Source organism: Prenolepis imparis, unplaced genomic scaffold (assembly GCF_030444845.1).
Source record: "Prenolepis imparis isolate NDT839.2.m4 unplaced genomic scaffold, iyPreImpa1.0 SCAF_1, whole genome shotgun sequence".
NCBI classification, from domain to species: Eukaryota; Metazoa; Arthropoda; class Insecta; order Hymenoptera; family Formicidae; genus Prenolepis; species Prenolepis imparis.
Window position 1 is genome coordinate 26,410,441 of NW_028141159.1, and position 14,714 is coordinate 26,425,154.

The window sequence follows — 14,714 nt, forward strand, 5'->3', positions numbered from 1 at the left end:
ACGAAACGAAAAGCAATACAAACGGGCACAAATAATGCTGAATCAACCTGCATTAAAAAAATTACGATATCTCAAAATGAGATGCTGACGATTTTTTTAACTCTTATAACTTGCAATTTTTCGGGTACAAACGAAATCAAAGACGGTACAAACAGGTACAAACAATGCTTAAGGATGTATAGGAGACATTTAAAAATGGAACAAAATTCATCAAAATTATATAAATCGTTTCCGCTTTAATACTAAAGCTAATGTTAAAATTTGAATTTAATTTACTAACTCATTTAAAAGTTATTATAATTTAAATTTTTGCTAATTTTACATATAATCTTATAAAAAATCATTATTATGATCGATTAAATTACGTTAAAAATATGGAAAAAATGGTACCATGTATTTCAAAATTTTTTACATGTATAATTGCATTTTTAAGGGATAATGTTGCAAAATTTTAATAGCATTTACTAAATCATTTAGAACAAAATAATAATAATTTGTTGACATTCTGGCTTTTTCTCCGATTTCTGAGCATTTCGTTATGTCAACTCTGGAAACAACTAAAAACTAAACTTAAGGTGCCTTTTCATGCTGACACTAGACGCTGAATTTCAGCGTCAAAAGACGTCATATGACCAAAAATAAAAATACCAATTCGTCAATTTTGATCATATGATGACGTCTTTTGACGCTAAAATTCAGCGTCTAGCGTCAGCATGAAAAGGCACCTTTAGGCAATTAAACTATAGCGATTTCTTATAACATGTACAGATTTTCTATAAGATGAATAGTGTTGGTGCTTTTGTCTCCGATTGTATCTCCTACACATCCTTAATCGAATGTATATCTAAAAAATACATTTTCTTAAAGTCGGATGCCAAGTTCACATAGGTTCTGAGATCGGTCTATGAAAACCGGACCTTAATAACAAATTAGTAACGGCACCGACGAGAGACAAGAGACAAGATATCTCATCGTAGGTGGTAACGGTCATTTAGTGTTTGTTGAAAATTATATGAAGGTAATCTAATAATTAGATAACGATTTTAATAAATTTTTGTGTCTGAAGTGGTAATTAATTTACAATTATTTTGAGTATTGTTATAAAACAAATAGAAAAAGCATTGCGTGTGTTTCTTAATACATAAATATAGTACACGCGGAAATATCTACATTCTTTTTTATTCTTTTTTTCATATGCACTTCTTTATCACATTAGTAAATGTTTTATAACAATGCTCAATACTCTCAATACCATTTATTACAATATAATAAAAATAGGTGCTTATAAAAAAGGAGGAAAAGGAATATATAGATATTGCCACGTGTATCGTACTATGTATTAAGAAACATACACAATGTTTGCTCTCGTGTTATTCAATGATGGGATCTATCATATTTGTAAATCAGAAAACGTTAAAAAAAATAAAAATGAATGTGTGGCAAAATATAAAAATGTCAAGTATACTTGTCGGATCATAGCACAACATAGTAAGTATATGTATAATGCATATATCATAAAAGAGGTTAGAAATAGCCAAATAAACTATTTGATTTGTCGTATCTCTCTCCCTCTCTCTCTCTCTCTCTCTCTCTCTCTCTCTCTCTCTCACTCTCTCAATCATTAATTTATTATTATTTGAAAATCTTTTATTCTATTGTTTATTACAGAAAATATTACTGTACTTAATGATATTAAGCATTCTTTAACTAACCTGTGTGTACCTAAAATTATATTACATCGTGTTACTTTGCCCAACGTGCACAAAAAACAAAACTTGCTGCAAATCCAGAATCAAGAAGGTAAGGTGGAATTTATTTGAATAAATAATTTGTTTAGTTTATTTTATATTACTACAAATTATTATTGTTAATCATCGTGGCTGCTTTTGCGATAGATTTAAAATACAGATTAAAATAATCCTGCACTGCAATTGATCAATTTAATCTGGATTTATTTTAATCCTGCGCTGCAGTTGATCATGATCATTCTCTCGCAAAAGCAGCCTTATATTTAAATAACTCAATATTTCTTATGCCATAGTTAGTCATAGTTATGTCATAATTAGTTTATGTTATATATATGTATATATGTTTAATATTTCTTAATTCAATTGAAATGCTAATATATTTAATTATTGTAATAATTTATGATACGAATAATGTGGTCATATTTTCTTACTTATTAGAACAAAATTTATAGTTTTGTGAGATATCTATCTTCATATTTATATTCATAACTATTTTTTCTTTCTTAGCATGTCTTGATAGTAATACTATGGAAGACAGTAGTGAAAATGTTTGCGATGAGGATCCATTTTATGAATCATCAAATAATTCATCAAATAACAATTTTGTTGAACCTGTGATAGATCAGGCAACAAATTCTGTTCCTAAACAAACTAACAATTCAACAAATACTTCTAATCGATTACATATATCAACGTCAATAAATGTACCACACAAAAATGTCCATAACGATACAGATAACGATGGAAATCTCAATGAAGGTTACAAAAGAAATTTAATTTCTATAACTGCATGCAAATTAGATTACTAATTATGTGTATTTAAATAAAATTTTTCATTCTTAATTTAATTGAAATAATGTATTTAATTAATACTTAATTACACGAATAAATGTCATGCTTTTTTTACTTATTAGCACAAAATCTATAATATTCTATAATGTTTGTCAAAATCTATAATGTTTGTCATATTTAGTGTGCATTTTTTCCTTTTGTAGGAATTTTTAATAGTAATACTATGGGAGACAAAATTGAAAAAAATGTTTACAATGAGGATCCATCTTACGTATCATCAAATAAATCATATAGTGAAAATTTTGTTGAACCTGTGATAGATCAGACAACAAGTTCTGTTGCTAAACAAACTAATAGCTCAGCAAATATTTCTAGTCTATTATCAATGCCATTGAATACATCAGACATAGTAACGTCATTAAATATATCTGACATATCAACGTCATTAAATATATCAGACATAGATATCCAGGATGAAGTTAGAAATCTCGATGAAGGTATGTAATAAATTACAAAATTATTTTTAAACTGCACTGAGTTATTCAGCCTGCTCTTAAAATGAAATAGATATCTATGGGTCTGTTTTCTATCGCTTAATTGACTGTACTATATAAAAAAAAACATCTAAAGATTATCGATGAATGTTAATGTCAGAACATCCGTACCATTTTGCATTGAACTTGATTGATTTAGATCTTTGTAAAAATAAACTCTGTTTTAGTTTCTCTACGTAATTTTTTATATAGTTTTTCTTTTGTAAAAAGTTATACTTAGCTGTAGTGGATCCTTTCGTTATATAATAATATGTTTATTTCTTTACTTATAGATTAACAGTATATTTATATCTTTACTTTTATCTTTTAGTATGAATTGTGAAATGATATATATAATTTTAGATAAACGTTCATGTAACTGGCATGGCAATGTATTGGAAGTATATGAAGATTGCGACTTATTTGAACCCACCATTGTAGAAGATAAAATGTCTAAACATTCTGAAATAAGTGCACCTGTTTCCACTACAGGTATGTTATTGTTTCAAAATAATTATAATTTTCTTGTAAATATACACAAATTATGTTTTAAAAATCTGCTCACTCACTCTATATTTAAAATATAATTATAATAGCTATTATTACTTGTATGTAAAATACATCTCTAAATATTTGGTAAATATAATTATCTCTTAACATTTCTTTTATTGTACACCTAAAAATTTTATACTTGATTTAAGTTTTAACATATATAACATCTATAATATATTTTGTTATACATTCCATGCACGATGCAGATGTGTACTGTATAAAATAATTATTTTAGATATTTTGCAAATTCTAAATTTCTCTTTAATCCTATGTTGTTTAAGTAAGCTATATATCTCAAAGAAAACCAATTTCAACAGAGGACGAAAAATCCATGATACATCTGATCATCAATCTATCAAAGTAATTTTCCATCGTTCTTGACTTCTTATTTATAGTAAATTGCAATAACACAATGTAAAAGCGGAAAATATACAAGATGCGATCTTGTATAATTTATTCTGTTATTTAAATTTGAATATAAAAAATAACTGATTTATATAATCTTTTTCAATATAATTTAAATTTTTATGTATTTGCTTACACAAGCCAACAAATTTTATTTTATTCGTACTATCTCGTACTGGATATAGTAAACCTGAAGGATATTTGCGCGCTGAAACCGAATTTATTAATTTCGTTAAAAGAGAAGTTTTTTTAATTTCGTCAATGCCACACGCGAAAGTATTATTTATAATGTCCCGATTCAGCCGACTTTTTCGGACCGATATATTTTTCTCGTCTACATCACTCTAGGGGGGTAAAAGGAACGTAGGAATTCAGATCTCGAAAACCAAGAGATTGTTCCTAAATAATTCTTCGATATATTGCTAAGAAATTTCGTGCCTTGTGTACAGGTATAAGACAGCGAAAAATCAAAATTTTCGCGGTCTTCGCGCACTGACATTCGTGGTTGCTCTGTGTCGCCGATTACCATCTTTTAAATTTGTTATTTAACATAGCAGAGCGCTAAAAATTATTTGTTATTATTTATAATGTTATAAATTTCCTCAAAATCATTGTTTCAAACCTTCGATGAAATTTTAGTCAAAAGTATTACGTCTAATAGACAAATTTGAATTTGATTTCATCGTGCAAAAATCTTTTTAAGATATTCTGCTTATTTGAGATAGTCCAAAAAAAATTTAAATCGTCAACTTGTGTTATTAATTATTGATGTAAATAATATAATTTTTTTATATATTAATATCAATTTTTTAATATATTAAAATCAAATGTATAATTTTTATGATATTTAATGCCTATTCTTTACTCTTTTTAGCATACCTCAATAATAATAATATTGTACAAGACATTTCAAAAAATATTTATGATAAGGATCCACCTTATGTATCAAACACAGAAGAAAATTTTATTCAATCTGTAGATGAGACAACAAAGTATGTTACTAAAGAATATAACATGTCATCTACGTCATTAAACATATCAGATATAGGCATTCAGGATGACGTTGGAAATCTCAATGAAGGTTTAACCAATAAATAAAATAATAAATAAAAAGTAAATTAGAAAAGCAATTATACTGGCGTCTAGCATTTCGTTAACTAATATGGATCATACTGAGTAACCCATTTTAAAAGATATACACAAATATATTAGAAACTTATTTGCTTTATCTTAAAAAATATTTCGAGTGAAAGTTATTTGATGTTAAGGAACTCGTTTGATGATCATTATTTGACTTTAGATCAAAATCCAGAAGTTTAGTTCAAGGTCAACTTAAATTTTTTAAACGGACTTCACTATAATTTTTTTATATAAATTAAGTTTTTGCAATATTAGGTATAAAAATTTATGAGAGTAGGATGACCAAAAAGTTAATAGTTTACGAGAACTTATAGTTTATGTAAAATTGTCATATTAAAGTACAACATATCTCAAATTATTCACTTTTGATCATATTATCCTTCAAATTTTATTCCAAATATTAGAAGGAATCGATATAAAATTATTTATAGTGATTTAAAAAATTAAGTTGATCTTGAAATAACATCTGGATTTTGATGTAAAATCAAATTAATATTACCATCAGATGACTCTCTCAACAACAAATAACTTTTACTTAAATTACTTTTTAAAATAACAAAGTTTCTGAAATATTTGTGTGAATCTTTTTTAACGAAACATTCTGTATAATTTTTTATATATTAACAAATCTATAATTTTTTTGTTATTTAAAATGCATATTTTTCTCTTCTTTTAGCATGTCTTGATAATAATACTATGGAAGACAACATTGAAAATGTTAGCGATGAGGATCCATCTTACGTACCATCAAACACTTCGTCTAATGAAAGTTTCGTTCAACCTGTGATGAATCAGACAAGAAATTCTTTTGCTAAAGAAACTAACAGTTCGGCAAATACTTCTAGTGGATTAGACATATCAATGTCACTAAACGTATCTGGGAAATGTGCTCGGGATGACACTGAAATGTTTGTTACATCAGTTGGTGTAGGAAACAAGAAGCATTTCTGTATGTATTGCAATACGTTTCAGAGCAAAATAGCTCGTCATCTTGAGAGAGTACATGCAAATGAATTGGAAGTTCAAAAATTTAAACACATGCCAAAAGGGAATGCAGAACGAAGAAAGATCTTAGAAACGATACGTAGACGTGGAGATTTCTATTTTAATACCGATTGTGCACGAAATGATGGTGAATTATTAGTAGAAAGACGTTCAAAGAAAGAATACAACAGGATACCTTCTGAATACGTCGTATGTCCAAAATGTAAAGCTTTCATTCTAAAAGTTACAAGCAGACATCACTATCAAAGATGCATTAAAGAAATGATTAAAGTTAAAGATAGTAGATCAATATCAATTTTAGGAAGACAAATAATTGGACGTATACATAATGAGGCAAGCAATGCTCTAAGATTACGAGTTTTCCCACTTTTACGAGAAGATGATATAGTAAGAAATATCCGTTACGACGAACTAGTAATAGCATTTGGTAATCAACAGTGCGAAAAATATAAAACATCTGAACACAATGATGCATTGATTAGACAAAAATTAAGAAGGATGGGTCGCCTGCTTCAAGTAATAAAATGTAAAAATTCTGATATTACGGATTTTGCTTCCATTTACTTCCCCCGATACAGCAATACTTGCATTGAAGCAATTAATACGTTAGCCGGTTTATCTTTATGTGGAAAATTTTTCAAAACTCCTTCACTGGCTTCTGGACTTGGAGGTTTAATAAAAGAAGTGGGTAAACTTTTAATCAATCGATGTATTAGAAAAGAAGACGAGGAAAGGAAGTTACGTGCTGAAGACTTTTTGAAAGTATTTACCGAAGATTTTGCAACACGTATATCAAAAACAATATCAGAAACAATGAGTAGAAATCTAAGACGTAAAAAGATTACGTTACCCTGTAAAGCAGATATTATTAAGCTTCATAATTTTCTAAAACAAGAACGTGAAACAGCTTACAATTTTTTGAAAGAAAAGTTCTCCTATGATGCATGGCTTTCCCTTACTAAATCTACATTGACTTCAGTACAAGTGTTTAATCGTCGTAGAGCCGGAGAGATACAAAGGACGTTAATCGAGGATTATAAGGCGTATCAAGGTATTAATTATCAGACAAACGACATATATAAAGCACTTTCAGCACGTGCCAAAGAAATTGCTAAAAGATATGTGCGATTTACCCTCAGAGGTAAACTTGGACGAACGGTACCAGTCTTACTAACAGAAGAATTAAGAGACTGCATCGAAATGATTTTAAAGCATAGAAAGGCTGCAAAAGTTTCTTCGAAGAATCCATACCTATTTGGTCTTCCTTCGCTTAAAAAAGATAAACACCGATATCTTTTAGCGTGTGATTTATTACGGCAATATGCAGTAGATAGTGGCGCAGAAAATCCAGAAACTATTCGTGCGACTGAATTACGGAAGCATATAGCAACAATTTGTGTTCATTATAATCTATCTGAAAATGAAGTTTCAACGCTTGCAAATTTTATGGGCCATGCCGATAAAATTCATTTATCTCACTATAGACAACCTGTTATTGAAAAAGAAATCTTAGAAATATCTCAATATCTGGAAGCCGCACAAGGAGCCGATATAAATGAAAGTGATAGTAATGATGATTCTGACTCTGAACTTTCAGATGTTGAAAATACAGCGAAGACTACAGAAACTCACGATGATACAATTAATGAAGAAATTGCATCTAGAAAAGTCATTCGAGATTTTCAACAAGGTACTTTATTCTTTCACAAATAAAATTTATTTTTTTAGATCACATTTTAGTCAAGTAGTGATTAAGGAATGAATTTTAAAACTTAAGGTCATATTGGTTTCTTGCTCTTGATATAAGAGCACATTCGTAATTTGATTTTATATTTAAGGCTGTCTTAAGTTTATTTTCAGATGATATGTAGCCAATAAAACAGCGTTTACAGCATCTAAAGATAAAATTAAAACAGTTTTACATATAACATCGTACAATAAATACCGATGATAGAATTTATAAATTCTGTTAACTTAAATATAATGTAAATTTCTGTTAATGTAAATGTAGATGAAGATGTTGATGAACCATCATCGAATGATATATTGTCAGATACTAGTCATTTAGATGATAATATGCAAAATGATCAAAACATGATAAATGTTAAGAAAACAGTGGTTGATCAGAAACGTCGTTTACAAAATTTTCAACAAAACAAAAAGAGTAAGTAAAATATTATTTTGCAATAATAATATACATATGTACAAAGGTTATGATTTTATATTTTATTTATAGGAGTCAATTGGTGTAAAGAAAATACATAGTAGTTTTTTTTTAAATATGTTATTTGTAACTAGAAGCTATATATTTTTTCTTGAAAACAACAGTGTTTTCTTTGCACCAATTAATTTCTCTTATTATTTTGTGCATAAAAGTATTGAGGAAAGAGTATCGGAAAATGAATATTTTACAAGATATTTCATAGTTGATGAAAAATTATGTCAATAAAGTACAATAAAGTACAAAATATCTTGTAAACTAATCACTTTATGGTCATCCCACTCATAACTTTTTATGCAAAATAGAAGAAATCGATTTATATAAAATTATAGTGATTTTATTTCAAAAAATAAAGAGGACCTTGAAATATAACCCTCAGGACTTCGATTCATGTAGTCAAATAAAGATCACCGTCAGATGATTTCAACATCAAATAACTCTTACTTGAAACATTTTTGTCTTAAACTTAGGAGTTCTGAAATGTTCCAGTGGATTGATTACACTGTCAAAAAATCCATTCTGTATATATATTTCTATTTATATTAAGGTGTATACCGAAAAGTTTTGAGTAAAAAGTATACATGTAGATTTGATCATTATGAACAAAAGTCATCTACCATTATTTAGCAAGCCACGAAAAATTTTAAGTTTTAACCATATATGTATAAAGAATGCTTTAAGAATTTTTTAATTAATAACTCTGAAATTTGCATAGTTTGCAAAACGAAATAAAAAACTTTTTGCTTTGGATGACCTAATTTACATGTATATTTTTAATTCAAAACTTTTCGTCATATACTCTGTAAATATAAAACTTGATATATTTTATAAAACGTCAATTAAATATTATATGTAAATCTAGAAAATTATATAAATTATGTATAATGTGTATATATATGTAATAAATATTTTAATATTTCCAGTATCTAGTCGCAGTCGATGGACACAAAATGAAAAACGTATCGTTACAGATGCTTTTGGTCATTATATAAATTCCACTGACAACAAATTACCCACATTCAATGAAATTGGAAAATTGATTAAAAAGCATTTTGATACATTGGGACATCGAAGCGTGCCTGTGATTAAAACATGGATACACAACCAAAAACGTATTAAAATGAAGCAAATGAAAATTTAAACATAATTATATACAGTTGTCATAGTTTTGACTTGTTATAGTTTATATAATGTTTATTATTTAATGATACGTATATCATTTAATATGTTTATTTTGTTTAGATAATATTTATTTAGTTTGATGCTACATATCGTTTATAATATAATGGAAAAAAAATAATTAGAAAACTTATTGAAAAGACTACTAGACTATTGCAAAAATATGAAGGCTGTTAGAAAAAGTACAACATATAGTGCAATAAAAATAGTATACATATATATACGTATACATACATATTATATAAATAAAAATAATTTTAAAAGAGTTTATTTTTTAATTTAATACAAGACTGATAGAAAAATGGCACTATATGAAGTGCAATAAAAGCTAATATACATATGTATGTGCAGTATATATATATTCATATACATATGTACATTTATATATGTAAAGATAATCAGTTTAGAAGAAAGTTTATTTTTTATTTGCTGATGTAGATATAAAGTTAACATAAGTAGTACAAATGCAATATCACAATTGATATTATTGACAAAATGTTTCTTTTTATTTGATAAATATAACAATAAGTTTATAAGAAAGTATGTTTTTATAACTTATTGTTAGAATAATTAGAATTAGATTATAATCTAAAGAAATAAAATTAGAATAGAATAGTACCTATGTAATACTTATATGCAACTTATATTCATCACAAATGTACCTTTTTACAAGTACTGTTCTCTTCTAATTTTATTTTCAAAATAATTATACACGTAGTATATTTGACGATAGTATCGAACATAAAACTATTTGCTACATACATATAACAATGAATTTATATGAAAGTCTATTTTCTATTACTTGCGAAATGTAACGAAATCAAATTATAACAGAATAGTACATATGTAATAGTTATATGCAACTTATTTTCATCATAAATGTACTTTTTAAAAGTACTGTTTTCTTCTAATTTCATTTTTAAAATATACACGTAGAAGATTTGACGATAGTATCAAACATAAAACAATTTGCTACATACATATAACAATGAATTTATATGAAAGTCTGTTTTCTATTACCTGCGAAATGTAACGAAATGAAATTATAACAGAATAGTACATATGTAATAGTTATATGCAACTTATTTTCATCATAAATGTACTTTTTAAAAGTACTGTTCTCATCTAATTTTATTTTTAAAATATACACGTAGAATATTTGACGATAGTATCAAATATAAAACAATTTACTACATACATATAACAATGAATTTATATGAAAGTCTATTTTCTATTACTTGCGAAATGTAACGAAATCAAATTATAACAGAATAGTACATATGTAATAGTTATATGCAACTTATTTTCATCATAAATGTACTTTTTAAAAGTACTGTTCTCTTCTAATTTTATTTTTCAAATATGCATGTAGAATATTTGACGATAGTATCAAACATAAAACAATTTGCTACATACATATAACAATGAATTTATATGAAAGTCTGTTTTCTATTACTTGCGAAATGTAACGAAATGAAATTATAACAGAATAGTACATATGTAATAGTCATATGCAACTTATTTACATCATAAATGTACTTTTTAAAAGTACTGTTCTCATCTAATTTTATTTTTAAAATATACACGTAGAAGATTTGACGGTAGTATCAAATATAAAACAATTTGCTACATACATATAACAATGAATTTATATGAAAGTCTGTTTTCTATTACTTGCGAAATGTAACGAAATGAAATTATAACAGAATAGTACATATGTAATAGTTATATGCAACTTATTTTCATCATAAATGTACTTCTTAAAAGTACTGTCCTCTTCTAATTTTATTTTTACAATAAATATTCACGTACAGTATCTACATATATATGTATACAGAGTATCTTTGGTATCGAATATAAAATATATGTAGATTAAGTCCTGAACAAAAACTTTCTACAATATAAACAATCACGAAAAAGTTTTTAGTTATTAATTATTAAAAACCTCCATGAAGTTTCTATAATTAATAATTAATTTAAGAATGGTTATTTGCAAGATAATAGACAAATTTTTGTTACAGGTAATTCAATCAATATGTATTTTTTATTTGATACGCGTTGTCAAATATTTTTTATATTATATATTTGTATACATATATATGTATATCTCTTAATTTACACAATCAGCTTGTAAAAAAATTTATTTTTGACATAAAATTAGTACAGAAACTAGAAAACATGTAGCAATGTGATATGTATTCTTTAAGTAATAATATGATATGTGTTCTTTTGTATGTGTTAATAACTGTTTATTACATTTATAATTATATATTTTATATTTTAGAGAAAAGAATAAAAAATAAACAATTACTCTTCAATACAAATATACAATATGTTTATGTTATGTAGTTTAGCTGAACCATTTTTTTATTGAAACGTATTTTAGCGGGACCTTCGGCTTTTAGCTGGACGGTCTTAATAATACTTTTCATGTTCCGTAGTGTATCAAGACAGTTTAGAAAAAGCCGATGTGAATGCATTGTATTTTATCGGGACCATGTAAAATTTTGTGTCCTAATATACGGTCCGTATATTGTAGTAATTTTTTTGTTGCAACGTATTTGATCAAAAACATAGCATAAACATTACATTATGTATAAATTTGAAATAAATAGATTATACGAGCCGAATGCGGATGTATGTGCGTCAGATAGCGAAAATTAATTTTTCGCTATGACTTCTTAATTGTGCACGGAGCACGAAGATTGCTTGGTCCGTTGCTAAGGCTTTATTTAGGAATAAATCTCAAAACGAAATTTTTTTTTTTATATTCCCATTTAACCCCCCTAAAGTATTGTAGCCGAGAAAAATATCGGTCCGATGTCGCTGAATCGGGAAACGAACTTGAGTCTTTTGCTTTCCGAGCGACTGCTTTTCCTGATTCGTAAAAATTCGGCTCGATAGCCTATTTAGTTTCAAATTTATAATTAATAATTCATTATTTTCATAAAATCGATAGTTTTATGCTGGTGTTAAATGAAAGCTTGAAATATGTTGCGCTTACAGTAGCAGTTTATAAGTAACTTGTAATTTCTTTGAAAATTAAAAAAAAATCATATAGAAACAAACTTTAAGTATTATTTTTTTCTGAAAACGTTAAAATGATACGCATTAAAATAACGGTACCGCCAATAAAAATTTAGCGCTATAAAGCATATTTGCGTCCTTCCGTAAAAATTGATCATATTTCACTTTTTAGCATACTATTCAAATATTAGTATTTAATTATTTAACAAAATTGCTATTTTATTCCGGTGCAAAATATACGCATGTTTATTATAGTGTAAATATACGCATTATATATATGTATATCTCCTAATGGTTTTGCTAATAATAAAAGTTTGACGCCATAAATCTTACTCGTGTTATTGTGAAAAAAATGTTTACCATTCCAACATTTTATTATTTACATTAATATATGTATATACAAACATTAGTATTTAATTATTTTACAAAATCAATTGTCTTATGCCAGTGCTAAATGTAAGTTTGAAATACAATTGCATTTTTTATCAGTAACGCACACGTAATAAGTTTCTGAAATTATAAGAGCAACATATTTTATACCTACATTTAGTACAAAGATAAGCAAAATGACTTTGTTAAATAATAAAACACTAATAGTTTAATAGTATGTAAAAAGGATAAAATAATTAGTGTTTGCAAAATAAAGCCAGCAATTTTTATAGCGCCAAATTTTTGTTATTAGCGGGACCAACGGACCCGCTAATAACAAATATATAATGCGTATACATCATATTAAGCATACGTTTATTAAGCATCGAATTAAGACATCGATTTTGTTAAATAATTACATATTAAGATTTGAATAATATGCTAAAAAGTGGAATAGTGTCAATTTTCACAATATAGCGTGAGCAAGCTTATTATGTCTCCCAATTTTTGTTATTGACGAGATCGTTGGTTTGATGCATATTTAATCATATTAACGCCTAATTCTTAAAAAAATGATATTTAAAGTTTGTTTCGTTATAAATTTTCAAATTTTCGTGGAAATAAACGATTTTTGAAGTATAAAATTTTTTGATAATACCCCAACCACGTAGCAAATTTCTGTTAAGTTGATGTTGTATCGATAAGTCGATTTTAAATATATACATTATTTGTAAAGTATTTCAAAATAAATTATCTCATCAATACGTTTACCAACGTTTTGTTATTAATATTTAGTTAATATGCTAAAACATGGAATAGTATTAATTTTCACGAAGTAACGCGAACTTTTATGGCGCCACATTTTTGTTATTGGCGGGACCGTTGATATAATGCACATTTACATCATATTAACGCCTAATTTCAAGAGAAACAAAAATACAACTTAAAGTTCGCTTCAATTTAATTTATTTTTCTAAATTTTCATGGAAATAACACAATGATGATACCAACAATATAGCAAATTTCTCATAAGTTGATATCGTAAACTCAACGTATTTTTAACTCGCATTTAGTATCGACATAAGAAAATCGATTTGTTTAATAATTATTTCTAATATTCGAATAGTATGCTAAAATGCTGTATTAATGAGAATTTTTACAAAACAGTGCGAAGAAACTTTATGGGACCAAATTTTTGTTATTGGCGGGACCTTTGATATAATGCGTTTATTTACACCATATTAACAAATATGCGTATATTTAGCACCAACATAAGACATCCATTTTGTTATCTAATTAAATATTAATATTTGAATTTGTTAAAAGATGGAATAGTATTGATCAATTTTGCGAAATTACGTCAGCAAGATTTATGGCGCCAAAATTTTGTTGACAGGACCGTTTCATATAATGCGCATTTACATCATATTAACGCAAATTTTCCAGAAAAATAACATTACTTAAAGTTTGTTATAATATAATTTTTTAAATTACGTAGAAATAACAAGATTTTTGAAATACCCAAGAAGAACAGAAAATTCAAAATGTTAGTTTGATGTCATATATTCATTAAAATATTAATGTATTTTTTTTACAATTCGCTTTTAGCCCTCAATTGCCACACTATGATTTCTTCGCACAAAAGACTTATGTTGCAACGAAAAGCACTGAGTAGCCAATCAGCTTACATATGCAAAATGAAAATGTCTTGTGTGGTCCCGTTAATACCAAAAATTAGGCGTC

General features: G+C 26.8%; 2 protein-coding genes across 4 annotated transcripts; both read left to right on the forward strand.

Moving 5' to 3' along the window:
* The first annotated feature begins 938 nt into the window (after positions 1–938).
* LOC145938721 (uncharacterized) lies at positions 939–3,371 on the forward strand. The gene is made up of 6 exons (XM_083042481.1): positions 939–1,018; positions 1,279–1,488; positions 1,669–1,800; positions 2,256–2,507; positions 2,744–3,037; positions 3,367–3,371. The coding sequence occupies exons 2-6, from the start codon at positions 1,356–1,358 to the stop codon at positions 3,369–3,371; spliced, it is 816 nt and encodes a 271-aa protein (XP_082898607.1). The 5' UTR covers positions 939–1,018; positions 1,279–1,355.
* Positions 2,943–9,543, forward strand: LOC145941608 (uncharacterized). 3 transcript variants are annotated; one of them, XM_083047778.1, is made up of 6 exons: positions 2,943–3,037; positions 3,437–3,565; positions 4,905–5,111; positions 5,847–7,865; positions 8,187–8,339; positions 9,320–9,543. In XM_083047778.1, exons 2-6 carry the CDS (start codon positions 3,523–3,525, stop codon positions 9,535–9,537), a joined length of 2,640 nt encoding a protein of 879 aa, XP_082903904.1. In that variant the 5' UTR covers positions 2,943–3,037; positions 3,437–3,522; the 3' UTR covers positions 9,538–9,543. The 3 variants fall into 3 exon arrangements, with proteins under 3 accessions (XP_082903904.1, XP_082903910.1, XP_082903920.1); XM_083047784.1 differs by lacking the exon at positions 2,943–3,037 and adding an exon at positions 3,861–3,985 and having other exon boundaries at positions 3,439–3,565; XM_083047794.1 differs by lacking the exon at positions 2,943–3,037 and adding an exon at positions 3,907–3,985 and having other exon boundaries at positions 3,479–3,565.
* Positions 9,544–14,714: the final 5,171 nt, after the last annotated feature.